The sequence below is a fragment of the Bos grunniens genome, chromosome 22 (genome assembly GCF_055505025.1).
Source record: "Bos grunniens cultivar Pamir isolate PY7600 chromosome 22, Bosgru_T2T1.0, whole genome shotgun sequence".
Classification (NCBI taxonomy): Eukaryota; Metazoa; Chordata; class Mammalia; order Artiodactyla; family Bovidae; genus Bos; species Bos grunniens.
Genome location: NC_141186.1, coordinates 57,633,763 through 57,661,072, shown reverse-complemented (window position 1 = coordinate 57,661,072; position 27,310 = coordinate 57,633,763). Strand labels below are relative to the sequence as shown.

The following is a 27,310-nucleotide window of genomic DNA, read 5'->3' as shown; positions in this document are numbered from 1 at the left end:
TTGAGAGTCCCTTGGGCTGCAAGGAGATCAAACCAGTTAATTCTAAAGGAAATCAGTCCTGAATATTCACTGGAAGGACTGATGCTGAAGTTAAAGCTCCAACACTTTGGCCACCTGATGCGAAGAGCTGACTCACAGGAAAAGACCCTGATGCTGGGAAAGACTGAGGGCAGGAGGAGAGGGGGACGACAGAGGGTGAGATGGGTGGATGGCATCACTGACTCAACAGACAGAACTCTGAGCAAACTCTGGGAGACGGTGAAGGACAGGGAAGTCTGGCATGCTGCAGTCCATGGGGTCACAAAAAAATGGACACGACTTAGCGAATGAACAACAATGTAAGTGAACTAAGTCAGAGAAAGACAAATACTGCGCGTTATCACTTATTTGTGGCATCTAAAAAGTACAACGGACTAGTAAGCATAACAAAAAAGAAGACTCACAGATACCGAGAACAAACCAGCGCTCAGCAGCAGGGACCAGGACGGACAGAGGGGCGGTAAGGGGCAGGGCGCGTGGGGTACAAAGCGTTGGACGAGAATAACGTACAGAGATGCGCTCCGTGGGGAACACAGGCAGCACTGTGCCACAAACTGCACGTAACCTGTACAACTGTGATCCACTATTTTGTACACCTGTGACTTATACTACTGTACACCAACTATACTTCAGTTTTATTTGGTTTTGGCCTTGTGCCTTGCAAGATCTTAGTTCCCCAGACAGCGACTGAACCCACGCCTTTGGCAGGGACAGCGTGGAGCCCTAACGGCTGGACAGTCAGGGAAAGCCCCCATGTAGCCATCTTAAAGTGTGATCTGGCGGGTGTTACCATCTTAAAGTGTGATCTGGCGGGTGTTACCATCTTAAAGTGTGATCTGGCGGGTGTCGGCACTCTCGCTATGTTGTGCAACATCACGGCTACTGAGGCTCCAGCACATTCCTGTGACCCCAAACAGACCCCCGTACCCGTGAAGCTGGGCCTTCCTCCTCCCCACAGCGCCCCAGCCCCAGACAAGCACTTCCTGTCCTGTGGCTCTGCTCGTGTGCCGCACACACACCTTCCACGTCTGCCTTCTTTCTGCTGGCGTGTTTACAAGGCTCACCCATGCTGAAGCCCTGCCGGTACTTCTGTCCTTTTCGTGACCAAATAATATCCCACTGAATGAATATATGCATTTTGTTTATCCAGCCACAGTCAATTTTTTTTTTTACAGAGACGTCCAAGAAATTTCATAAGAGAAGTGACTATCTTTCAACAAATGGTGCTACAACGGCTGAATATCCCAAATCTAAAAAACCAAAAACAAACCTCAATCCTTATCTCACTTAACACACAAATAACTAGATCACAGACCTGAATGTCTAGTACAGAAAGTACTAGACAAAAGAAAACAGCTGAGAAGCTGAAATTCATCAAAATGAAAGCTTCTGCTCTTCAAAAGACACCATTAAGAAAATGAAAAGCCCGCCACAGACAGGAAATAGTCACAATACATCTATCTGACAAAGGAACTGAATGCAGAATATACGAGCACCTCAACAAGAAAAGATCCAAGTAGACTCTTCAGAAAAGAAAGAAATGAATGGCCAATACACGCATGGAAAGACACTCACAGGGAAATGCAAACCAAGATGCCAAGGAGACACTCCCCCGCTGGAATGGCTAACACTGGAAACACTCGCGTGGCAGGAGGAGGGGCTCCCACAGATGGCCCCTCTTCGTCCGCCAGAACCTGTGAATGACGCCTGATGTGGCCAAGGCGCCTCTGCAGATGCGATCAAACTCAAGGACCCAGAAATGGGGAGAGTCTCCCGGGCAACCTGGCGCCTCCACTTTCCACCGTCCTTAGAGCTGGAGAGCTTCCCAGGCGGTGGTCAGAGGCACGCAGGACGGGGAGGCAGCTGGCCGCCAAGGCGGTGCCCGAGGACGGAGGGAGGCCCGGAGCCAGGCCCAGAGCCAAGCCTGGAGCCAAGGGCGGCGTGGCCTCAACAAGCTGGCTGCGGCCGGGGAACGCTTCAGCCCAGGGCCTCCAGGAGCGGAGGCTCTGCTGACAGCCTGAGTTTACGCCCTGCTGGACTTGAGACCTACAAAACTCTCAGGTAAGGACTCTGTGTGGCTTTAAGGCCCCAAGCTCAGGGTGACAGGAAATGCAGACGAGTAACGGGAGCGGCTGGGCTGAGGCCGGGGGGCCAGCAGGACCCTCACCCTGCGTGCTGCAGGCTGAACGGCAGGGTCACCTTGGAAGCCTGTCTGGTGGCTTCTAAGGACGCTGTGTGTCTACTCTGCGGACAAGCCCAGCCCGAGCCTGTGCCCAGGAGCACTGAGCACCTAGGCCCACAGCCCCCTCGAGCGAGGACACCCCCAGCCCGGCAGCACCACCAAGCCCGGCGCCCCCAGCCTCTGTCCAGGACCTGCTGCTCCTGCAGAGCCGCCTGTGGGCCGGCCCCCCGGTTCCCAGCGCCGCACCTCCGTCTGGGGCAACTCCTGTCCAGGCCTCCTTCCGGGGATGTCAGCCCTGCCGCCCTGCCCTCCATAAATCTCACACCTGTAACTCTGTCTGGACACCTGTCAAAAACCCAAATGTTCATCACACTGCTCAGCAGTAAAAATGAGTGAGCTACGGATATGCACAACGTGAGTGACTCTCAACACCACGAGCGAAAACCAGACACAGAAGAATATATACTGTGAGACTCGAGATGAAGTCCTGAAACAAACAAAATGAGGCAGTCTTGGACGTCCCTGGCGGTGCAGAGGAGAATCCGCCTGCCAGTGCCGGGGACACGGTTCAGTCCTGGTCTGGGAAGAGCCCACAGCTTATTCAGAGCAACCAAGCCCGGGCGCCACAACTGCCGAGCCCGCGCACCTGGAGCCCGGGCCCCGCAACGAGAAGCCCCGCTCACCTCAACTCGAGAAAAGCCAGTGCAAAGCAGTGAAGCCTCAGCGCGGCCAAAAATAAACAAGCAAATAATTAGCCCACGGTGAAAGAACTGCCGGCAGCCGGAATTCCCTGGCGGTTGGTGCTTAGGATGCAGTGCTGTCCCTGCTGAGGGCCAGGGTTCGACCCCTGGTCGGGGAACGAATCCCACAGGCCACGCAGTTCAGCCACATACACACACGAAAGAAGAACCGCTCGCAGTGATCGCCTCTGCTGGGAGTGGGAGCTGACGGGAAAGCAGGCCCGGGGGACTCCCTGGAGTAGGAGAGATGTTGTCTTCACTGGCGAAGGGTGACACGGGCCCCGCAGGTCTACCGGAGCTCATCCCTCTGTGCACAAAAGACCTGCGCATTATGGGTAAATTATCCCACAATAAAGTCAGTTTTTAAAAACAACAGCACAAACACGGAACTGGCAAAGCCCCGCCACGCTCCTCGGCTCCACCTTGCTCTGCTTTTCTTTTTTCCCACTGCGCTTGTCTTCTAACAACCCACGTCACTGAGTCCCCGTTCATTCTGTCTCCTCCCGCTGGAGTGTCATCTCTACACGACTAGGTGTCTTTCACCTTGTGGCTCCCTGATACCCCAAGCACCCAGAAGAGTCCATGGGTCCCAGCAGGAGCCTGACACATATTTGTTGAATGAATGAAGAACATCATCGATTTGTTTCCTGATGCATTTCCCAATCTACACTGCATTTGACTCTCGTAACCGTGTAAGGCAGATATTTTGCCCTCCCCTAGACATACGGAACTAGGAACAATACTTGATCAGAATGACTGAGGAGAGAGCCAGGCTAAAACGTTGGCTCTGACTTCCAGGGACTGAGCCCAAATGAAGGGAATCTTCACAATTTGTGCCTCAAGAGGACAGGAGCGCATGGTGAAAGTCTATGATCCAGAAGGGGACACACACACACGCAGTTCAAGAGAACGTGGCCAGTGCTGAGGGACGCACCCTGGGAGACCCATCTAAGGGGCAGGGAGGCTTCCTGGGGGAGCTGGTACCCAAGCTGACTCTCAAAGGATTTATTTTTTAATTTAGCCAAGAAAAGTAGAAAGGGGATTTCCAGCAGAGGGCCTGACATGAGCAAAGGCATTAAAGCACAGTGCAGCAAGGCAATGTGCAGAGACTGGCCCGCACGATGTGAGCCTGTAGGAGACGTGGGGCGACGGGAGTGAGTCTGGCGGGGGTGGGGGGTGCGGGCAGAGAGATCTTGGTGGCCGCTGGGCACCAGGTGCAGAAGCCAAGGCAACAGGACCAACAGGTTCACAGCGCTCCCCTCTCAGGCCCCAGTGACGGCCGCACAGGAGGAGCACGGGGGACGGCAGGCCTGGGCCACAGCCGAGGGCCGTGTGCTCACTGCGGAGCCCTAACCCGTGGCCACAGAGGTGGAGCCCAGAACCAAGATCATGTCCGGAACTGACTGAGCCCCACTGTAACCGTTCCCCAAAGCGCCCCGGGTCAGCAGCAAGCAGGCTTCTTGACCCTAAGTTAGGCGAAAATGCCGGCTCCAGTCTCACCCTTGAAGGCCCTAACCAGTCACCTAGCGCTGCCCTTCCAGCAGGAACTTTGTCTTCAGATGATAGAAACTGGCTGCTGACCCCCGAAAGCGGGGGCTCCCCCTGGTCTGCCAGGTGCTGGCCCGCTGGGTTTGCAGTGTCTTCATTATCTCTGCTCTTTGCTCTTAATAAACTCACTCCCTTCTGAAATGCTCTGTGTCTGGAAATTCTTTTCCAACCCGCGCCAGACAGCTGGGACACTCACCCAGATAGAACCGCAGGAAAGGGGTCGGCGTCATGTTCTTAAACAGCATAATCTGCACCCAGGGGTTCTTGTACTGGATCTGAGGTATGTTGAAAAACACGAATTTCCTGCAACACAAGAAATTAAACCCATGAGAGTTTCTAACCTAAACTTTATGCACCTGTGTATTCTTCTAAAGAGAAATTCAGAACTCTCATCAGATTCTGAGAGGACTCAGCCCCCCAAAAAGGTGGAGTGAGGAAAAGCAGGTCACAGGAGTCTATTAACATGCTGTCTGAATGCTGGGATCCCTGATTTGTCATTTAAGGAAAAGAAATCTATATCCTTACCTCACATGGCACATTACCCTAAAACTCACCAAAGCAGAAGTATAAATACAAAAATGAAATGTCCTTGGTCTTGCTTGGTGAGACAGTCACACAGTGTGCTCATCTGAGAAGCTGTGCATCTCCAGGTGAGCACGTGATGTTTTTATCATCGTCATGAAAGTTGCTCAGTCGTGTTAGACTCTTTGCGAACCCATGGACTATGCAGCCCATGAAATTCTCCAGGCCAGAATACTGGAGGGGGTAGCCTTTCCCTTCTCCAGCGGATCTGCCCGACCCAGGAATTGAACCAGGGTCTCCTGCATTGCAGGTGGATTCTTTACCAACTGAGCTATCAAGGAAGTCCTTATGTTTTTACACCAATATTTAAAAATAAAAGGAACCATAAGAACAATCATGGGGAATACTCTTACAATCTGCTGCTGCTGCTAACTACTTTAGTCGTGTTCAACTCTGTGCGACCCCATAGACGGCAGCCCACCAGGCTCCCCTGTCCCTGGGATTCTCCAGGCAAGAACACTGCAGTGGGTTGCCATTTCCTTCTCTAATGCATGAAAGTGAAAAGTGAAACTGAAGTCGCTCAGTCGTGTCTGACTCCTAGAGACCCCATGGACTGCAGCCTACTAGGCTCCTCCGTCCATGGGATTTTCCAGGCAAGAGTACTGGAGTGGGGTGACATTACCTTCTCCAATCTAGGAGTGGATAAATCACTGAACTCAGAAAGTTTAAAACACAGACCAATTTGATTAATTAAAACCTTTGCAGGATTTCCCTGGTGGTCTGCCATCACAGCCTTTTTGTGGTGAAGGAGCTTGTGTAACTCAAGCTACGCCGTTCAGGGCCACCCAAGACAGACGGGTCACAGTGAAGAGTTCTGACAAAACATGATCCACTGGAGGAAGGAATGGTAAACCACTCCAGTGTTCTTGTCGCAAGAAGCCTATGAATAGTGTGAAAAGGCAAATAACACCAGAAGATGAGCCCCCCAGATCGGAAGGTGTCCATCATGCTACTGGCGAAGAGTGGAGGACAGTTACTAATAGCTCCAGAAGGAAGGAAGCCTCTGGCCAAAGTGGAAACGATGCTCAGTTGTGGATGTGTCTGGTGATGAAAGTAAAGTCTGATGCTGTAAAGAACAATACTGCATAGGAATCAGGAGAGTTAGGTCCCCGAATCAAGGTAATTTGGAAGTGGTCAGATACGAGGTGTTAAGAGTGAACATTGACATCTTAGGAATCAGTGAACTAACACGGACAGGAATGGGTGAATTTAATTTAGATGACCGTTATATCTACTACTGTGGGAAAGGATCCCTTAGAAGAAATGGAGTAGCTCTCACAGTCAACAAGAGTCTGAAATGCAGTACTTGGGTGCAATCTCAAAAAGGATAGAATGATCTCAGTTTGGTTTCAAGGCAAACCATTCAACATCACAGCAATCCAAGTCTATGCCCCAACCACTGATGCCAAAGAAGCCAAAGTTGACCTGTTCTATAAAAACCTACAAGACCTTCTAGAACTAACACCAAAAAGAGATGCCCTTTTCATCAGAGGGGACTGGAATGTAGAAGTAGGAAGTCCAGAGATACCTGGAGTAACAGGCAAGTTTGGCCTTGGAGGACAGAATGAAGCAGGGCAAAGACCAAAAGTTCTGTCAAGGGAACTCACTGGTCATAGTAAACATTCTTTTCCAATAACACAAGAAATGACTCTACACGTGGACCTCACCAAATGGTCACAGAAATCAGACTGATTATATTCTTTGCAGCCAAAGATGAAGAAGCTTATACAGTTAGCAAAAACAAGACCAGGAGCTGACTGTGCCTCAGATCATGAACTCCTCATTGCCAAATTCAGGCTTAAACTGAAGAAAGTAGGAGAAACCACTAGACCATTCAGGTATGACCTAAATCAAATCCCCTATGATTATACGGTGATGGTGATGAATAGATTCAAGGAATCAGATCTGGTGGACAGAGCGCCTGAAGAACTACGGATGGAGGTTTGTAACACTGTACAGGAGGCAGGGACCAAAACCACCCCAAAGAAAAAGAAATGCAAGAAAGCAAAGTGGTTGTCAAGGAGGCTTTACAAAGAGATGAGGAAAGAAGAGAGGAGAAAGGGAAAGATACACCCAACTGAATGCAGAGCTCCAGAGAATAGCAAGGAGAGATAAGAAGGCCTCCTTCAAAGAACAGAAAATAACAACAGAATGGGAAAGACTAGAGATCTCTTCAAGAATACTGGAGATATTAAGGGAACACTTCATGCAAGGATGGGCACAATAGAGGACAGAAATGGTAAAGACTAACAGAGGCAGAAGAGATTAAGAAGAGGTAGCAAGAATACACAGAACTACACACAGAAAAGTATTAATGACCCAGATAACCACTATAGTATGATCACCCACCTAGAACCAGACATCCTGGAATTCGAAGTAAAGTGGGCCTTAGGAAGCATTACCACAAACAAAGCTAGTGGAGCCGGCTGAGCTATTACAAACCCTGAAAGATGACATTGTTAAAGTGCTGCACTCAATATGTCAGCAAATTTGGAAAACTCAGAAGTAGCCATAGGATGGGAAAAGGTCAGTTTTCATTCCAATCCCAAAGAAGGACAATGCAAGCACCACACAATCACACTCATTTCACACACTAGCAAGGCAATGGCTCAACATCCTTCAAGCAAGGCTTCAGCAGCACGCGAACAGAATTCCAGATGCATAAGCTGGGTTGAGAAAAGGCAGAGGAACCAAAGATTAAATTGCCAACGTCTGTCGGATCACAGAAAAAGGAAGGGAATTTCAGAAAACCATCTACTTCACTGATTACATTACAGCCTTTAACTGCGTGTACCACAACAAACTGTGGGAAACTCTTAAAAGAGATGGGAATACCAGACCTCCTTATCTGTCTGAGAAACCTGTATGCGGATCAAGAAGCAGCAGTTAGAATCGGATATTGAACAACTGACTGGTTTCAAATTGGGAAAGGAGTATGACGAGGCTGTATATTCTCATCCTGCTTATTTAACTTATACACAGAGCATATCATGCGAAATGCCAGGCTGGATGAATCACAAGCTGGAATCAAGACTGCGGGGAGAAACACCAACAACCAGGAAGAATTAAAGAGCCTCTTGATGAGGGTGAAAAGAGAGTTAAAAAGCTGGCTTAAAACTCAACATTCAAAAAACTAAGATTGTGGCATCTGGTCACATCACTCCATGACAAATAGAAGGGGGAAAAAGTGGAAGCAATTAAAGGTTTTATTTTCGGGCTCCAAAACCACTGCAGATGGTGACTGCTGCCATGAAATTAAAAGACACCTTGGAAGGAAAGCTATGACAAACCTAGACAGTGTATTGAAAAGCAGAGGTATCACTTCGCTAACAGAAGTTTATATAGTCAAAACTATGGTTTTTCCAGTAATCCTGTACAAATGTGAGAGCTGGACCATAAAGAAGGCTGAGTGCCAAGAAACTGATGGTTTTGAATTGTGGTGCTGGAGGAGACTCTTGAGAGTCCCTTGGACAGCAAGGAGATCAAACCAGTCAATCCTAAAAGAAATCAACCCTGAATATTCACCGGAGAGACTGATGCTGAAGCTCCAATTCTTTGGCCACCTGATACAAAGAGCTGACTCAGTGGAAAAGACCGTGATGCTGGGTAAGATTGAGGGCATGAGGAGAAGGGGAGGGCAGAGGGTGAGACAGTGCGACAGCATCACTGACTCAATGGACAGGAAGAGGAGCAAACTCCAGGAAATAGAGGAGGACAGGGAAGCCTGGAGCGCTGCAGTTCACAGGCTCACAGAGTCAGACACGACTTAGCAACTGAACAACTGGTGGCGGGGGTTGAGAGTCCACTTGCCAGTGCAGGGGATACGGGTGCAATGCCTGGTTGAGGAACTAAGAACCCACAGGCCACGGGGCATTTAAGCCCACGTGCCCCAGTTATTTAGCCTGGGAGCTGCAACCACTGAAGCCTTCACGCTCTAGAGCCCATGTTCTGCAATGAGAGAAGGCCCTGCTTGCTGCAACCAGAGGAAGCTGGCTTGTAGCAATGAAGAGCGGCGTGCCACGATGAGGACTCAGGGCAGCCATAGGTAAACAGATAAATAAATACAACCCTTTGCAAGGCAAAACTTACCAAAAGCAAAATCAACATCTGCCAAGCACAAAACACAAAACAAAAGGTTAATTCCCTTACGCAGAATTCTGCACACCTGTAACAAATCTATAACCCAGTACTAGAGGCAAAGGCCACCAAGAGGCAGAAACCCACATGGTCTATCAGAGGAAGGATCCCCAGTGTCTTCCCAACAATTAAACAGTTTCATCTCTTAGATTGCTTAAAAGGTGAAAGTGTTAATCACTCAGTCGTGGCCGACTCTTGCAACCCCATGGATTACAGCACTCCAGGCTCCTCTGTCCATGGAATTCTCCAGGCAAGAATACTGGAATGGGTAGCCGTTCCCTTCTCGTTATAAGCAATTAATTTATAAAAGTGAGGGGGGCTTCCCTGGTGGCTCAGACAGTAAAGAATCTGCCTGCAATGCAGGAGACGGGGGTTTGATTCCTGGGTTGGAAAGATCCCTTGAAGAAAGGAATGGCGACCCACTCGAGTATTCTTGCCTGGAGAATTCCATGAACAGAGGAGCCTGGTGGGCTACAGTCCATGAGGTCGCAAAGAGTCGGCCATGACTGAGCAACTAACATTTTCACACTTACAGAAGTGAGGAAACCTTTCCTATGTATATTCATTGGTTCCACTTCCTTGGGGGTCATGTTGGAACTAGCACACATCTTAACTCAATGATTTCACCTCTGCCTTTAGGTATTTTCACACTTGAATGCAAAGACACCCGTGAACTTTACTGCAGTATCATTTTTTTACAGCAAAGGAACAGAAACAGCTTAAATGCCAGACTGACTATATAAATTATGACACCACTGTACACCTGGATCCCTTTCTACCTGCTCTCCATCCTGAGTGGCTAACAGATACGTGCTAGGAAGTTGGCTTTCTTCCCCTATGGCTTCGTGTTGGATTTAGCCCACAGCGAGCACTGAAATGATCTTCATTTTCTGAATGTTGAGCTTTAAGCCAACTTTTCACTCTCCTCTTTCATCAAGAGGCTCTTTAGTTCTTCTTCACTTTCTGCCATAAGGGTGGTATCATCTGCATATCTGAGGTTATTGATATTTCTCCTGGCAATCTTGATTCCAGCTTGTGCTTCTTCCAGCCCAGCGTTTCTCATGATGTACTCTGCATAGAAGTTAAATAAGCAGGGTGACAATATACAGCTTTGACGTACTCCTTTTCCTATTTGGAACCAATCTGTTGTTCCATGTCCAGTTCTAACTGTTACTTCCTGACCTGCATATAGGTTTCTAAAGAGGCAGGTCAGGTGGTCCCATTTCTTTCAGAATTTTCCACAGTTTATTGTGATCCACACAGTCAAAGGCTTTGGCATAGTCAATAAAGCAGAAATAGATGTTTTTCTGGAACTCTCTTGCTTTATCATGATCCAGAGGATGTTGGCAATTTGATCTCTGGTTCCTCTGCCTTTTCTAAAACCAGCTTGAACATCTGGAAGTTCACGGTTCACGTATTGCTGAAGCCTGGCTCGGAGAATTTTGAGCATTACTTTACTAGCGTGTGAGATGAGTGCAATTGCACAGTAGTTTGAGCATTCTTTGGGATTGCCTTTCTTTGAGATTGTTATAAAAACTGACCTTTTCCAGCTCAACATTCAGAAAACGAAGATCACGGCATCTGGTCCCATCACTTCATGGGAAATAGATGGGGAAACAGTGGAAACAGTGTCAGACTTTATTTTTTTGGGCTCCAAAATCACTGCAGATGGTGACTACAGCCAGGAAATTAAAAGATGCTTACTCCTTGGAAGGAAAGTTATGACCAACCTAGATAGCATATTCAAAAGCAGAGACATTACTTTGCCAACAAAGGTCTATCTAGTCAAGGCTATGGTTTTTCCAGTGGTCACGTATGGATGTGAGAGTTGGACTGTGAAGAAAGCTGAGCACCGAAGAATTGATGCTTTTGAACTGTGGTGTTGGAGAAGACTCTTGAGAGTCCCTTGGACTGCAAGGAGATCCAACCAGTCCATCCTAAAGGAGATCAGTCCTGGGTGTTCATTGGAAGGACAGATACTGAAGTTGAAACTCCAATACTTTGGCCACCTCATGTGAAGAGTTGACTCATTGGAAAAGACCCTGATGCTGGCAGGGATTGGGGGCAGGAGGAGAAGGGGACAACAGAGGATGAGATGGCTGGATGGCATCACCGACTCGATGGACATGAGTTTGGGTGAACTCTGGGAGTTGGTGATGGACAGGGAGGCCTGGCGTGCTGCGATTCATGGGGTCGCAGAGAGTCGGACACGACTGAGCAACTGAACTGAACTGAACTGAGCGTTGTCAAAACAGAAAGACAGGGAGAGTCAAGGTAGTTATTTCTCTGGCTCGACCCCAGGCTCAGTCACAGCTCCACAGGCTCCTGTCAGGCAGCCCTCTTCATCCCCAGGGCCCAGCAATCATTCTCCTCCTCACTTCTGCAGCCTCGACCTGGGGACTTGCACTGTTCCCGAGACCTGTGGCCCTTTGCTGCAGTCCTGCAAAGCCTGCACCTGGACCTACCTCTTGGGGAGCAACAAAATACAAAGAAACTATCTGGGACTAAAAATAACTCCGTGTGCATGCCCAGGTGGGGCAAGTTCTGGACCAAAAGATACAAAATATACAAACCCCAACTGCCACTTCTGAAGAGCCAGGAGCAAAAACAGGGTACTGCGCATGCCCCACTGCACTCAACACCACAAAGAGGTGGGCAAAACACCTAAGCCCCACCTCTAGCCCGACCCCTGGACACACCCCTACCCTCACAGCATATAAGGAACCAGCTCCAGGGCCTGCTCCCTCCTGTAGCCAGCACAAGAACTCCAGTAAAGCGTCTCCTGAGTTTTGGGTCTGTCCGTTTCTATTGATCGGGGAAGGCCAAGAACCCGGCCAGCTGATGGCACCCAACCTGGGGCAGTCCCCTTCCAGGGCGAGGACCCGGGCACATCCGAGACTACAGAGTGCAACTTTAGCGTGGCTGACCAGTGCCTACCTGAACCTCATTTTTCACCATCAGGGCATGTGGTAAGTCTGCCTTCCTGGCTCCTGGGGGCCTCGGGACCCTGGTTGGGGCAATGCTTTCCCTCCCCTGAAATCTCTGTCCTCTCCTTCCGAGAGAGCTCTGTGACTGTAGAGATCACAGTGGCTGGACCCTGCTGTCTTGCTCTCTTGTTTTCAGTCTTTTCTCTCCCTCCTCCCTACACCTCCCCTTCACTGGGGTCTTTCTTTTAAGTACTTTTGTCTGTCTGGTTGCTCCTGCAGGTCTGCCAAAACTGGGCAGGGTGGAGCATTTAAATTTTGAAATACAAATGCAGCCCACATTGCCTGAGACTCCAGCTTTGGGTTACTTGCTGCTGCTGCTGCTGCTGAGTCGCTTCAGTAGTGTCTGACTCTGTGCGACCCCAGAGACGGCAGCCCACCAGGCTCCCCCGTCCCTGGGATTCTCCAGGCAAGAACACTGGAGTGGGTTGCCATTTCTTCTGCAATGCATGGAAGTGAAAAGTGAAAGTGAAGTCGCTCGGTCGTCTCCAACTCTTAGCGACCCCATGGACTGCAGCCTACCAGGTTCCTCCATCCATGGGATTTGCCAGGCAAGAGTCCTGGAGTAGGGTACTTGGAGGAATTTTAAAGGACAAAAAGCCTAGAGGGGATTGCACTTACCTCCTCAGCTTTCGCAATGTCACTATTCTGCCTGGGCTCTGAGCCTGCAGCTGTCCTCTGCTTTTGCAAAGTAACTGTTTTGCCTGAAGTCAGGATCAGCCCGCTTGTCTGTAGTGCCCCAGAGGAAGGAGGCAGTTTTAAATTCAAGCCGCAAAACTAGGAAATCTCTGGTTCTATAGAAATTGGTTAGTCTGACTTAAGCTTGTGGGTTTACCTCATACGGATCTGTCTTTAGAGCCATCAACAATAAATATAATACTTGCACTGCACCTAAGGTTACTGAAGGTCAGTTAAGTACACGCTGTGTTTTTGTTATGAAATTTGCCAACAGGTGTAATAATCTGATATGATTAAATTTTTAAGTAAATGGGATGAACCCTTGTTGGTTAACTCTAGGGGAATGACTGTGTTTTAGAAACATCCATCTAAACAGTCTCTTTACAGGACCTCCATGCTGCACTATGGGTTAAGAAACCGTCCACGCAGGACCAGAGTTCGACTCCTGGTGAAGGAGCGAAGACTCGCCGCGCCACGCCAAGACTAAGCCTGTGCTGCAACCACTGAGCCGAGGACAACTAGACAGTCCACAACAAAGGGCCCCATGCCTGCCGTGAAGACCCCTGTGCTGCCAGGAAACTGCCGCAGCCAAAGACATAAATAAATATTTTAAAAAGCAAAACGTCTCTGTACACCTTGGTACTCAAAACTAAATTTACGTTAAATATAGGGATTCACTGAATATCCAGGCCATTTCAAATACGATAGATAAAATGTTGGAAATATTAATTGCTAAATAAGCCTAAATTTGCCTACCTTTGTGCAAGAGAAACTTAAGCTTGTCTGGTGCTGCTTTGAGATGTTCTCTACCAACTGATAAAATGCCAATGTAAAAGTCTGTGAGATGTACATTTTTAAAAAAGGAGGTATGAGAAATGGACATACACTTTGTTAAAGGAAAAAGGGTGATTTTTCTGCTAAGGCTGATTATTTCTAAACTGAAGAATAAGGGACAAAGTATTGCTACAGAAAAGGACAGGTTTGCAGAAGTAGAATACTGGGAAGAATTTTGTATGGGGTTGGGATTTTCTAAAGTGGAATTAAATCTTATTAGGTGAGTGGATTTTACTAAGACAGGCTATAGAAGGGCTAGCTTCGGTCTTTCGTGAGAGAAGGACATTTTCCTGGGACGCTGCTTCTGATAACAGACTGTGTTCCTGTGCCTTTAAGTGATCTACACTTAGTTTACTTTTGAAATTTATTTTTTTCACCTTCGCTTAAGGAATAATTGCTTCACGGTGACCTATGATTTGATCTGACTGGGTTTTTTACATTTTTGACAGACTTCCCAAACATCAAATTCTAATTAAAGTTCTTCTGGCCTCCGGCTAACCTTGTGGTGTTTTAAAGGGCCCCTGGAGTATCCCAAACAGATCCTGATTTGACTCGTACGTTAAATTATATGGGAAATGCTGTCCAAACCCACTGCTCCCTATGTCAGGTACAGGTTGTCTCCAATTTTATCACAGCCACCAAACATATGGGGGAAAGGGGCTCAGGCTTTTCTGCCGTCTAGTCTCTCACCTTACTCTGTCCAACAAATCCCCTGTGGGAGCACGCCCACCTCCAGCTCCAGTTCCTTACCCCGGGGCCTTCTCCACTGTGAACAGCTCCGCTCCTGACCCCGGGGCCTTCTCCACCGTGCCCAGCTCCAGTTCCTGACCCCGGGGCGTTCACCGTGCCCAGCTCCAGTTCCTGACCCCGGGGCCTTCTCCACCTTGCCCAGCTCCAGTTCCTCCAGGAGTTCCTTTCTCCATCTCTAATCTCCCCTTTCCTCCAGGCTTCAGCAGCCCGTACCTCATTACAGACTATTCAGCTGTCCACTTCCAAGCAGTCCACATTCTGGGATTTATAGATGCCCACTCTTGAGGAATATACCCACAACATCCAACATAGAGAAAACTGCTGTAGGACCACAAGCTTATAGACAACAGATGCCCTCCTCAGGGAGAGTCTAGCAACGCACTGGCACTGGTTCAAATGTTCCCCATTGGAACCCCTGGTGCAAGGGATGGAGGTGGCCAGAGTAGGAGACACTCAAAACCCCACTAGGTGAGGACGGCACTCCAACCCCACGCTGACAAAAGCCTCCTGGGAAAATGTCTCTGGGATGCTGGGTTTCATTTCTAGGAGTGCTCTTGGTTGCAGATGACTCAACATGGGAGGATCCTGTTCTAAACCAGAAGAGACACCTCAGGAATGTATCCTTAAAAATTAGAAGTGTTAAAAATAGATAGGCTTAAAAGGGGAAAAAAAAAAAAACTTTTACTATAACACTGCTTGGCCTTTATATAGGTTGGGAGATGGAGAAAAATGTCCTGAAAATCCGTCTCTAAATTACAATATCATCTTGCAACCGGAAATCTTTACTGTCACAAGATAGGAAAATGGACTGAGGCTCTGTACGTCCAAGTCTTCGTGGTCCTTTACCACAACCCCACTCACTCTAAGCGGTTTCTGGGCATTCAAAGGCACACCTGGCATTTCAGGTCATCTCCTAACACCCCCCAACTCTCAGGGGGAGACCAAGCTTCCCCTGCTTCTCTAGACCCACCTGCTTCCCCCGAGGCACCTACTTCCCCAGATGCCTCTGACCAATCCCACACCCCAGCAACTCGCAGTGGAACTTCCTACCATCCAAGATCGGGCAAAGTGTGCCCTCTGAGGCAAGTGGCAGATGGCAAAGAGACAATCAAAGGACATGTGCTCTTCTCTTTAATCGATATAGTTAGCCCAAGGCAGACTGAGCCAGTTTTCTCAAGACCCTAGTAAGTTTGTCGAAGGGTTTCAGGCCCTAACACTGGCCTTTGATTCTACTTGGAAAGATGTCCAAATAGTCTTCTCTACTTGTTGTATCTGCGAGGAAAAACAGAACTGGGGCAGCAGCCCAGCGACACGGTGACCAGCCTGCGAACATTATACTATGTGCGGAGACGCAGTTCCAAATCAGGGGCCCAGCAGGAGCTACAGTTACTGGGAGGGAACAGAAGCCAGGAAGCGCGTGATGTGGTGTGCCTTGGGAGGGTGAGAAAGTGTGTCCACAGGTCAGTTAACAACAAAAAGGTCAAAGAAGTGACCCAAAAGAAAGAAAAAAAAAATCCAGCTTTCTTTCACGGACGGCAGATGGAGGCTTTTAGAAAATCTACTGACATTGATCCACCCACTCCTGACGGTCAGACCCTGCTGGAACATTCTGTCAGCCCTAACATTAGGTGGAAACTCCAGAAGTTACAATTCGGCCCACAGACCCCAGTGCCACAACTCCTAGAGGTGGCCCTTGGGGTATTCAGTAATCCAGACCAAACTGAGGATGGAGAACCTGATGTAAAAACAAGTCAGGGCTCAAGCTAAACTGAGGCTCACAGCTGTCAGCCATGCCTGGCAACCTCAGGACAACCCAAAGCGGGAAAGGAAGTTTAAGCATCTACCTGGAGATAAAACCAGCAAGGGGGATGGTTCAAATGTAAGTCAACCAGCCAGTGGGCTCCAAAGTGCCAGAAAGAACCCCCTAGTCCGTGCCCAGTCTGCAGACAAACAGATCATTGGAAATGGGACTGGGGACAGGGGGAAGGGAAGGGCGGCTCCCACTCCGGAGACGACCACACTGGACATCTGAGGTGGCCCGGGATGCTGGTGGCCCTCCTTCAACAAGACGTCTATCTCCCTCAAGGAGCCTCGGGTGGCCCTTGGCACGGCAGGTAAGAAAATCAATTTTTAACTGATACCAGAGTCACTCACTCTGTCCTGATTTCTCAGGCTGGGCCTCTTCCCTCCAAAAGCTGTGCTGTGACGGTGTCAAGGGAAAGCCTCACACTCGCGTCTTCGCTGGGCCTCTCACTTGTCTATTTGAACAGCGTTTGATCTCACACGCCGTTTTAGTTGTGCCTGAGTGTCCCAAACCCCACTTCTGGGCTCTTTTGGAGTCTTATTACAGTTAGCAGGCCCTGAGAGGCCCCTTTTCTTGACTCTTACAACAAATTAGCTGGAAGAACAAGGGTTGGTTGCCAGCCATATTCCACACGGAGCCAACCCTGCAGTTTGAGACAAGGGAATCCCTCAGTCAGTTCAGTTGCTCAGTCATGTCCAAGTCTTTGCGACCCTGTGGACTGGGAATCCCTGGGACAGCTATAAATGCTCAACCTTTAAAAATAAGCCTTAAGCCAGAGTCACTTATCCTAACAAAAGACAGTATAACCCATAAAGTTGGAAGCAAAAAAAGGTTTGCAGCCCTTCATAGAGAAATTCTTAAATTAAGGCCTCTTAGCGCCCTGTCAGTCTCCATGCAATGCCCCTATTCTGCCAGTTATTCAGCTAAATGGGGAATATCGAACAGCTGAAGACCTTAGGGCAGTAAGCGAGGCAGGGGGTCTCTCCACACCCGCTGCGGCCAACCCGTAACAGCGCGCAGGCCCAGAGTCCCGGACACACCAGGTGGCTACTGTGCCCGCGTGGCCTCAGGGACAGCTGCGTTCGTGTCCTCTCCTCTGTCTACCTTTGAGTGGACTAACCCCCAGTCAGGCCAAATGTAACAATACACCTGGACAGTCCTGCCTCAGGAGTTTCAGATCGCCCGTATTGTCCGCTCAGACCCTAGGAAAAGAACTAAGGGAAACAGACTTAAGAGATGGGGCTGTTTGGGAATTCCTCGGTGGTCCAGTGGTTGAGAATCCTCCTGCCAACGCAGGGGACACGGATTCCATCCTTGGTCTGGGAAGATTTCGCACGCTGTGTGGCAACCAAGCCCAAGGTCCCCAAGTAGAGCAGCCATCGGAATGCAACTGGAGGGCAGCCCCGCTCATGCAACTAGAGTCGAGTCCACACCCAGCGGCGGAGACCCAACGCAGCCAGTCACAGACAGAAAGAAGGGGCCTTTCCACAGAATGCAGATGACACGCTAATACACAGTCCTACCATGGAGGCCTCAGATCAGAATATCACCTAAGTCCTTAATTGTCTTGGGGTCCATGGCTACAGGATCTCCCAGAAAAAAGAAAAAAAGGAGGGTGGGGGAGAAAAGCACAAATCTCAAAGCAACAAGTTAAATATCTGGGATATATTACAAACGCTGGGAGGAGACAGTTCTCTCCAGACAGAAAACAAGCTATATTAGGCCTAAGTGTCCCAAAGACAAAAAAAAAAAAGTACCTTTGTACTTTCTTAGGCATGACAGGATTTTGCAGAATCTGGATTCCAGAATTGGGACTAATGGCCAGACCTGCATATGAAGCCACCAAAGGCCCAAATGCAGAGCCATTACTTCGGATTGGGGAACAAGGGTATTTCAACAATACCACAGAGGCCCTCACCAGAGCTCCTGCTCTGGGGCTCACCAACTGAAAAAACAAAACAAAACACATTTATCTTAAGTGTAGCTGAGAGCAGGGAGCCCCTCTGGGGGTCCTAGTACAAAAGCTAGGACAAGTTCCTCAGCCTACAGGCTATTTTCCTAAACTAGATTTCATGGCCTGGCTGCCTCCGGGTGGTACCTGGCACTGCTTTTTTAGTGGAAGAAGCTAACAAGCGTACCTCTGGACAGTCTCCGGAAGTAAGGGACTCACCACTGGCTAACTGGAGGCCACCTTCCTAAGGACCAGGCTTGACTGCTTGATCCTCAGAGCTAACCCTCAAAACTTGCCGGTGCAAATGCTCGCTAGCAACACTGGCGTGAGCGCACAGACACAAGCTCCCGCCGGCCTGTGCGTGGACGGGAGTGTGTCACAGCTGCGTAACGTGAGGCTACGTTCCCACGTGCGCTGCACCTCCATGCAGTGTGCACTGTACACTCTGACTCGGGTAATTTTTTGAAGGTTATAAATGATGCTGGTTTGTTTAAATACTCAATCACCTATCTGCTTTCAAGAAAATTGTTTTGTCTTTATTCTTCTCCGTGTGTGCTCCCATTTCCTCAGTGCTCTTCAGCAATTAGAGGTTTGTAACATTTATACACCTTCCAATTTTCACTATTATCATAAAATAAAAATTAGAAAATAAGGTAGAAAAATGTGTGTTCTGCTTTAAAAGAAAACAAACAGAAATCAGTGTTTTATCCCAACGCTCTATCTACTTCAATCTGCACATTCCACCTTCCCCATTCTTGGAGATAAAACATGGGCTTAGACACTTTAAAACATGACAGACTACACAGAGCCGAGTGGCTGGGGCCACCCCTGCCTGGGGCCACAGCGTTTGGAAGCTGAGCCCACGGTTTCAGGACAATGACAAGTTGAAAGAGTCAATCCGATCTGTGTTTCTAGCTGATGAGGACGTCCTCTGAGGAAATGCCAAATGCTCTTTAGGCTCACTGACTGCTGTTGGGTTTTGTGTTTTTTTTTTTTCTTTTAAGCAGCAGCAGCAGCAAAACCTTTGCCACCTAACACTTCAGCCCAGAAGGCTGAGCTAACAGCCCTAACTAAGGCCTTACGTTGGGGAAAGGAAAAATTAGAAATACATATACAGACTCAAAATATGCCTACCTTGTTTTACATGCCCATGCAACTCTCCAAAAAGAAATAGGGCTTTTGAATGCAAAACATTCCCCTGTAAAAGATGGGACTGAGACCTTATCTCTCATAAAAGCAGGTCAAAAACCAAACTAGTGGTAGCCATCTACTGCCATAGACACCGAAAGGAAATTTTTCAAATTACCCCGTGGGAACAACAGGGCAGATCAGGAGGCAAACAAAGCAGGTCTGATGTCCAAGCCAGGTAAAACCACCCTGAGAAAACCTCCCTGCTGGCACCGTGGGGAGGAATCCCTCTGCCAAGGCAGGGGACACGGGTCCGACCCATGCCCCAAAGCAAATGAGCCCTCGCGCCTAACGCCTGAGCTCCAGCACAAGAAAGCTGCCACAGGGAGAGGCCTGAGCACCTCAGCAGAGTCGCCCCGCCCACCTCAAGTAGAGAAAGCCCACGCGCAGCAATGAAGACCCTGCACAGCCAAAGACAAATAAATGAATTAAAAGAATAAAAAGAAACCAACATTGAGAAAAACTGACAAGCCACTTGGCTTCAGCAGACAATTAACCACCAAACCTCGCTATTCACTATGGGCAGGGACACCGAAAAATGGTTTCTCCTGGATTCCACGAGGTGTAAAAAACTTTGGAGGTTTTTATTTCCTTGTTAACTCTCTTCTCTTCAGTCACACTTATTTAGGCCATATTTCCTCGGATACTCTGTTGTCTTCCCTACTGTTGTGAACCTGAGACTAAGATTCTTCAGTCCAAGGAAACCGGGGACCAAGGGGTCCAGACGTCACACTCTAAAAAACAGAGAAACAGGCACGTCTCTGGTGGTCCAGTGGACAGGACTCAGACTCCACACTCCAAGGCCGGGGCCCAAGGTTCACTCCCTGGCTGGGGAACTGGATCCCACACGGTGGAACTAAGGGTTTCCATGCTCCAACTATAAGATTTCAAATGTCACAACTAAAGATCTCAAATGCTACAAGTAGGACACTGCACAGTTAGGATTTTTTTTAAAAAAAAGAAAATAGTATATTAATTTAAAAATTAAAGTAAAATAAAAAATTTTGACCAAACTTGTAAAATAGTGAATATAAAAACCAAATAAACAAATGGGACCTAAATAAACACAAAGCTTTCTGCACAGCATAAGAAACCATAAACAAAACAAAAAGACAACGCTCAGAATGGGAGAATATAATTGTAAGTGAAGCAACTGACAAATGATTAAATCTCCAAAATATAAAAGCAGCTTGTGCAGCTCAGTATCAGAAAAACAAACCCAATCAAAAAACAGGCAGAAGACCTAAACAGCCGTTTCTCCAAAGAAGATATACAGGTGGCCAAGAAGCACATGAAAAAAAGCTCAACATCGCTCATTATTAGAGAAACGCAAATCAAAACTACATTGAGATGTCACCTCGAACCATTCAGGGTGGCCACCATCAAAAAACCCACAAATAATAAATGCTGGCGAGGGCTTGGAGAAGAGGGAGCCCTCTTGCACAGCTGGCAGGAAGGTAAACTGACGCAGTCAAAGGGAGAACAGCATGGAGAGGTCTTAAACAGCTAGGAGTCAAATTCCCATGTAACCCAGCACCACTGGGCATATCCCCTGAGAAAACCACAACTCAACAACACATATACATCCAAATGTTCACTGCACTATTCACAGTCGTCAGGACACGGAAGATGCCTAGATGAGGAAGTTCTGGTACATATTTAAAATGGAACATTACTCAGCCATAAAAAGGAATGGATTTCAGTCAGTAGAACTCAGGTGGATGAACCTAGAGGCTTTTATACAGAGTGAAGTAAGTCAGAAAGAAAAAACAAACATCATATACAGGTGTATGTAAATGGAGTCTAGAAAAATGGTACTGATGAGCCTATTTTCAGGACAGGAACAGAGACGCAGACGTAGACGACAGACTCGAGACACGGCGGGGGAAGGAGAGGTTGGAGTGAACTGAGAGAGCAGCCCCGAAACACACACACATCACGCGGGGAACAGCCAGCGGGCAGCTGCTGTGTGACACGTGGAGCTTGATGCAGTGCCACAGGGAAACCCAGAGCGGCGGGATGAGGGGTGGTGAAAGGGGGGGTTCCAGAGGGAGCGGGCGTATTTATAGCTGATTCACATCGCTCTATGGCCAAAACACTGGAGTGGGGTGCCGTTGCCTTCTCCGACTACTGGGCATATACCCTGGGAAAACCGTAACTCAGGAAGACACATGGAGGGATTTCCCCAATGGTACAGTGGATAAGAATCCATCTGCCAATGCAAGGAAACAGGTTCGATCCCTGGTCTGAGAAGCGCCCACGCGCTGCAGGGCAAGCACAGCTGGTGCCACAGCCCACCCTGAGCCCAGAGCCTGCGCCACAGGGGCCGCTGCAGGGGGGCCCGGGCGCTGCAGCAGGAGCCAGCACGGGCGGAGACACAAACCAACTACGCTAGACACAAAACGACGCGTGTGCCCCAACGTTCACTGCAGCACTACTCATAATAGCTGGGCCACGGAAGCAACCTAGATGTCTACCGACAGATGAACGAATGGGTAAAGAAGATATGACACGTATATACAAAGGCATATCACTCAGCCATAAAGAGGAACGAATTTGAGTCAGCTGAACTGAGGTGGATGAACCTAGAGCTTGTTTTACAGACTGAAGTAAGTCAGAAGGAAAAACACAAGTATCATATATTAACACACATATAGAGGCTTTAGAAAAATGGTACGGTGCACCTCCTTGCAGGGCATGAAGAGACACACAGAGAAAGGGCTTGTGGACACAGGCGTGGAAAGAAGGGGTGTGAACTGAGAGACTAGAACCGACATCTACACTGTACCACGTGGACAACAGACAGCCAGCGGAAGCTGCTGCACAGCACAGGTGAGGGCTCTGTGAGGACCTGCTGCTGCTGCTGCTAAGTCGCGTCAGTCGTGTCCGACTCTGTGCAACCCCAGAGACGGCAGCCCAGCAGGCTTCCCCCGTCCCTGGGATTCTCCAGGCAAGAACACTGGAGTGGGTTGCCATTTCCTTCTCTAATGGGTGAAAGTGAAAAGTGAAAGTGAAGTCGCTCAGTGTGTGCGACTCTTAGCAACCCCATGGACTGCAGCCCACCGGGCTCCTCCGTCCATGGGATTTTCCAGGCAAGAGTACTGGAGTGGGGTGCCATTGCCATCTCCACTGTGAGGACCTAGACAGGTGATATCTGGGGGGGCGGGAAGGCTCCAGAGGAAGAGGATATATGAACACACGTAAAGGATTCACAATGCTGCACAGCAGAAACTAACAACTCAGTAAAGCAATTCTATTCCAATAAAAATAAAATAGAAAAACAGGTTAGACTGTAACCCTAAGATTAACAAAAATACATATCCAAGCACAATGGCTCCTTGGGAGCGGGGAGGGGCCCCACCACCTGCTGTCCGGCCAACAGTAAAACCAAAGTCAACCTGGTTCCATCCCATCCTCAGCTCCTTAGTAGCTAGAGTTGTAGTTCTCCTTTTAGGCCTTTTTTTTAACCTTTTGGTAAAATGTGTGCCTTTTTGGATATAACAGTTCAAAGTTAAGCATATGATGGCTATTCCAGATTGGACAAGGGCGAGGAGAGCGATTAAAGAGGGAGATGACACATGTATATTTACAGCTGAGTCAAGCTGCTACATGGAAGACACCAACACAACATGTTAACATAATTATACTCCAATTAAAAATCATTTGTAAATACTGATTAAAAAGTTAAAAATAAAATAAAAACTGTGGATCCACCTTTGTGAACACAGATGGCCAACAAATACATAAAAGAGGCTCAATATCGCTCAGGTCAGAGAAATGTCGATGAAAACAGCAATGAGGAGTCATATACGGGTCAGAAAGGTCATTATCAAAAAAATTCTACAAACAAAACATTCAGAAGAGGATGAGAAGAGAGGACCCTCTCACACCGCTGGTGAAAATGTCAATTAATATGGCCACAACAAAGAACAGTATGGAGACTTAAAAAAACAAGAAAAAAAAAAAAAACTACCATACACCCCACCAACCCCACTACTGAGTATACACCTGAGAAACCAGTAATTCAAAAAAACTCAAACTCCAGGGTTCATTGCACTATTTCAGTGCAATGGATAGTCACTATCCTGGCTATCGAATCTGCTTCTTATGATAGGATATGCAATCGACCTAGATATCTGTCAACAGATGAGTGGATAAAAAAGTTGTGGTACATATATTGAATGGAATATTACTCAGCCATAAAAAGGAACAAATTTGAGTCAGTTCTAGATAGGTGTATGAACCTAGAGCCTCTAATACAGAGTAAAGTAGGTCAGAAAAACAAGTATCGTATATTAACGCATATGTACGAAATCCAGAAAAATGGTACCAATGAACCAATCTGCAGGGTGGGAATAGAGACCCTGAGGTAAAGAATGGACTTGTAGACACAGTGCCGGAAGCACAGGGTGGGAGGAATTGAGAGAGTAGCACTGAGATATGTATATTACCAGTGGTAAGATGGATAGCTAGTGAGTAGCTGCCACATAGCACAGGGAGGTCAGCCTAGCACTCTGTGATGACCTAGAGGGATGGCATGTGGGCGGTGGTGGATGGGGCAGCTTGGGGGGACATTCAAGAGGGAAGGGATGTACGTATAATTATGTCTGATTCACTGTTTTATGGCAGAAACCAACGCAACACCGTACAACAGTTAACAAAAACTGTCAGAAAAGACATTTTGATTTTAAAAACTAAAGAAAAATTATTTAAAAAATAAAAAAGCTTGATCCACCTTTGAAAATAATGAATATAAAAACAAAAATAAACAATTAGGACATATTTAAACTTAAAAGCTTTGGCACAGCAAAGAAACCACAAACAAAACGAAAAGACAATCCATAGAATGGGAGACAATGTTTGCAAAAACAGCAACTGATGAACGATTAAGCTTCAAATTATACAAAAAGCTCATGGAGCTTAACTTCAAAAATAACAAACAATCTGATCAAAAAATACCTGGAAGACCTAAATAGACATCTCTCCAAAGAATATATACTCTTGGCCAGCAAACACATGAAAATATGATCAACATCACTCATTGAGAGAGAAATACAAACAAGAAGCTCAATGAGGCACTACCTCACACGGGTCAGAATGGCTAGTATCAAAACTTCCATCAATAAGTACTGGAGAAGGTGTGGGGAAATGCGCGTCTCCTGGACTGTTACCGGGCATGCACACTGATACAACTATGGACAGCAGTATGGAGGTCTGTTAAACCAGGCATCCTATGACCGTACTCTACTGTGAGTCGCTCAGTCAAGTCCAGCTCTTTGCGACCCCACGGACTGTAGATGGCCTGACTCCTACGTCCACGGGGCTCTCCAGGCACAAACACCAGAGCGGGTTGCCAAATATGACCATATGAGTTGGTAATCCCACTACTGGCCATATACCCTGAAAAAATCATAATTAAAAAGCAGACATGTACCCCAAAGCGCACTGCTACACTGTTTATGATAGCTGGGACATGGAAGCAAGACAGATGCCCATCCACAGATGAATGGAGATGGAAGTTGTCGTACATATATGCAATGGAATAGTATTCAGCCATAAAAAGGAAGGAATCTGAGGAAGTTCTGAGGGTGGTGGATGAACCTAGAGTCTCTTATACAGAACGAATTCAGAAAAACAAATATCATATATTAATATACATGGAAATCTAGACAAATGGTATTGAACCCATGAGTAGGGCAGGAATAGACACCCAGAGGGACAACGGACTTTGGTCAAGGTGGGGGAAGGACAAGGTGGGACGGATTGAGAGAGAAGCACTGAAACATAAACAGTACCATGTGAAAATGCATACTTAATGGGAAGCAGCCGTATAACACAGGGAACTCAGCCTGGGGAGCTGTGATGACCTAGACGGGTGAGGGTGGATGCGGTTCAAGAAGGACGGGACATACGTGTGTTTATGGCTGACTCGGTTGTTGTATGATGAAACCAACACAACATTCAGTTGAAAGAAAGTTTTAATTATGAAAAAAATTAAAAATCTTGACCCACATTCAAAAATGATGAATATAAAAGCAAAAATAAATAACTGGAACATTCTTAAAAACTTCTGCACAACGAAGGAAACTGCAGACAACATGAAAAGGCAACACTCAGAATGGGGGACAATATCTGAAACAAGGAAACTGAGAACAGATTAACTTCCAAAATATACAAACAGCTCACTGAGTTCAGTTTCAAGAAAAATTGTGTTACTCAGACGCTCCGTCATGTAGGACTCTTTGCAACCCTGGACTGGAGTACGCCAGGCTTCGCTGTCCTTCACTATCTCCTGGAGTTTGCTCAACTCATGTCCATTGAGTCGGTGATGCCATCCAATCATCTCATCCTCTGTCACCCCTTCTCCTCCTGCACTCAATGTTTCCCAGCATCAGGGTCATTTCCAATGAGCTGGCTCTTCACATCAGGGGGCGAAAGTATTGGAGCTTCAGCATGTGTCCTTCTAATGCATATTCAGGGTTGATTTCCTTTAGGATTGACTGATTTGATCTCCTTGGAGTCCAAGGGACTCCCAGGAGTCTTCTCCAGCACCACAGTTCAAAAGCATCGATTACTTGGCACTTAGCCTTCTTTATGGTCCAACTCTCACATCCATACATGACTACTGGAAAAACCATAGCTTTGACTAGACGGACTTAGGTCAACAAACTGATGTCTCTGCTTTTTAACATGCTGTCTTGGTTGGTCTTAGCTTTTCTCCTAAGGAGCGTCTTTTAATTTCATGGCTACAGTCACCATTCACAGTAATTCTGGAGCCCAAGAAAATAAAGTCTGTCACTGTTTCCATGTCCCTGTCTGCCATGAGGTGATGTGACTGGATACAATGATCTTAAGTTTTTTGAATGTTGAAACTTTAGCCAGCTTTTTTTTTACTCTCTTCTTTTCACCGTCATCAAGAGGCTCTTTAGTTCTTCTTTGCTTTCTGCCATTAGGGTGGTGTCATCTGCATATCTGTGGTTACTGATACTTCTTCCAGATATCTTGATTCCAACCTAAGCTTTACCCAGCTTGTCATTTCACATGATGTACTCTGCATATGAGTTAAATAAGCAGGGTGACAATATACAGCCTTGACATACTCCTTTCCCAATTTGGAACCAGTCACTTGTTCCATGTAAGGTTCTGTTGCTTCTTGACCTGTATACAGGTTTCTCAGGAGATAGGTACGGTGGTCTGGTATTTCCATCTTTTTCAGAATTATCCACAGTTTGTTGTGATCCACACAGTCAAAGCCTTTAGTCAATGAAACAGAAGTAGATGTTTTTCTGGAATTCCCTTGCTTTTTCTATGATCCAGTAGATGTTGGAAATTTGATCTTTGGTTCCCCTGCCTTTCCCAAACCCAGCTTGTACATCTGCAAGTTCTCGGTTCAGGTACTGTTGAAGCCTACCTCGAAGGATTTAGAGCATTGCTTTGCTAGCATATAAAATGTGCATAATTGTGCAATAGTTTGAACATTCTTTGGCACTGCCCTTCTTTGGGACTGGAATGAAAACTGACCTTTTCCAGTCCTGTGGCCAGTGCTGAGTTTCCAAATTCACTGTCATACTGAGTGCAGCACTTTAACAGCATCATCTTTTAGGAACTGAAATAGCTCAGCTGGAATTCCATCACCTCCACTAGCTTGGTTTGTAGTAGTGCTTCCTAAGGCCCACTTGACTTCACACTCCAGGATGTCTGGCTCTAGGTGAGTGATCACACCATTGTGGTTATCCAGGCCATTAAGACCTTTTTTGTACAGTTCTTCTGTATACTTTCTGTGTATTCTTGCCACCTCTTCTTACTATCTTCTGCTTCTGTTCGGTCCATACTGTCCATACATATCGTGCCCACCCCTGCATGGAATGTCCCCTTCAGTTCAGTTGCTCAGTT

The 27,310-nt window shown here is 47.4% G+C and overlaps 1 protein-coding gene and 1 long non-coding RNA gene across 4 annotated transcripts in view; one reads left to right on the top strand and one right to left on the bottom strand.

The window, feature by feature from the left end:
- Positions 1-27,310, bottom strand: part of MRPS25 (mitochondrial ribosomal protein S25) — a 52,191-nt gene that overhangs the window by 14,850 nt on the left and 10,031 nt on the right. For 2 of the 3 annotated variants that reach the window (XM_086368759.1, XM_086368760.1), the window contains exon 2: positions 4,706-4,812. The exons of the other annotated variant lie outside the window; for it this stretch is intronic. In XM_086368759.1, coding sequence (XP_086224885.1) covers positions 4,706-4,812 — 107 coding nt within the window. The remainder of the gene's footprint in view (positions 1-4,705; positions 4,813-27,310) is intronic. 3 annotated transcript variants of the gene reach the window in all.
- Positions 11,972-13,512, top strand: LOC147348719 (uncharacterized). Its single transcript, XR_015151898.1, has 2 exons — positions 11,972-12,197; positions 13,278-13,512. It is a non-coding gene; the product is annotated as an uncharacterized LOC147348719 (long non-coding RNA).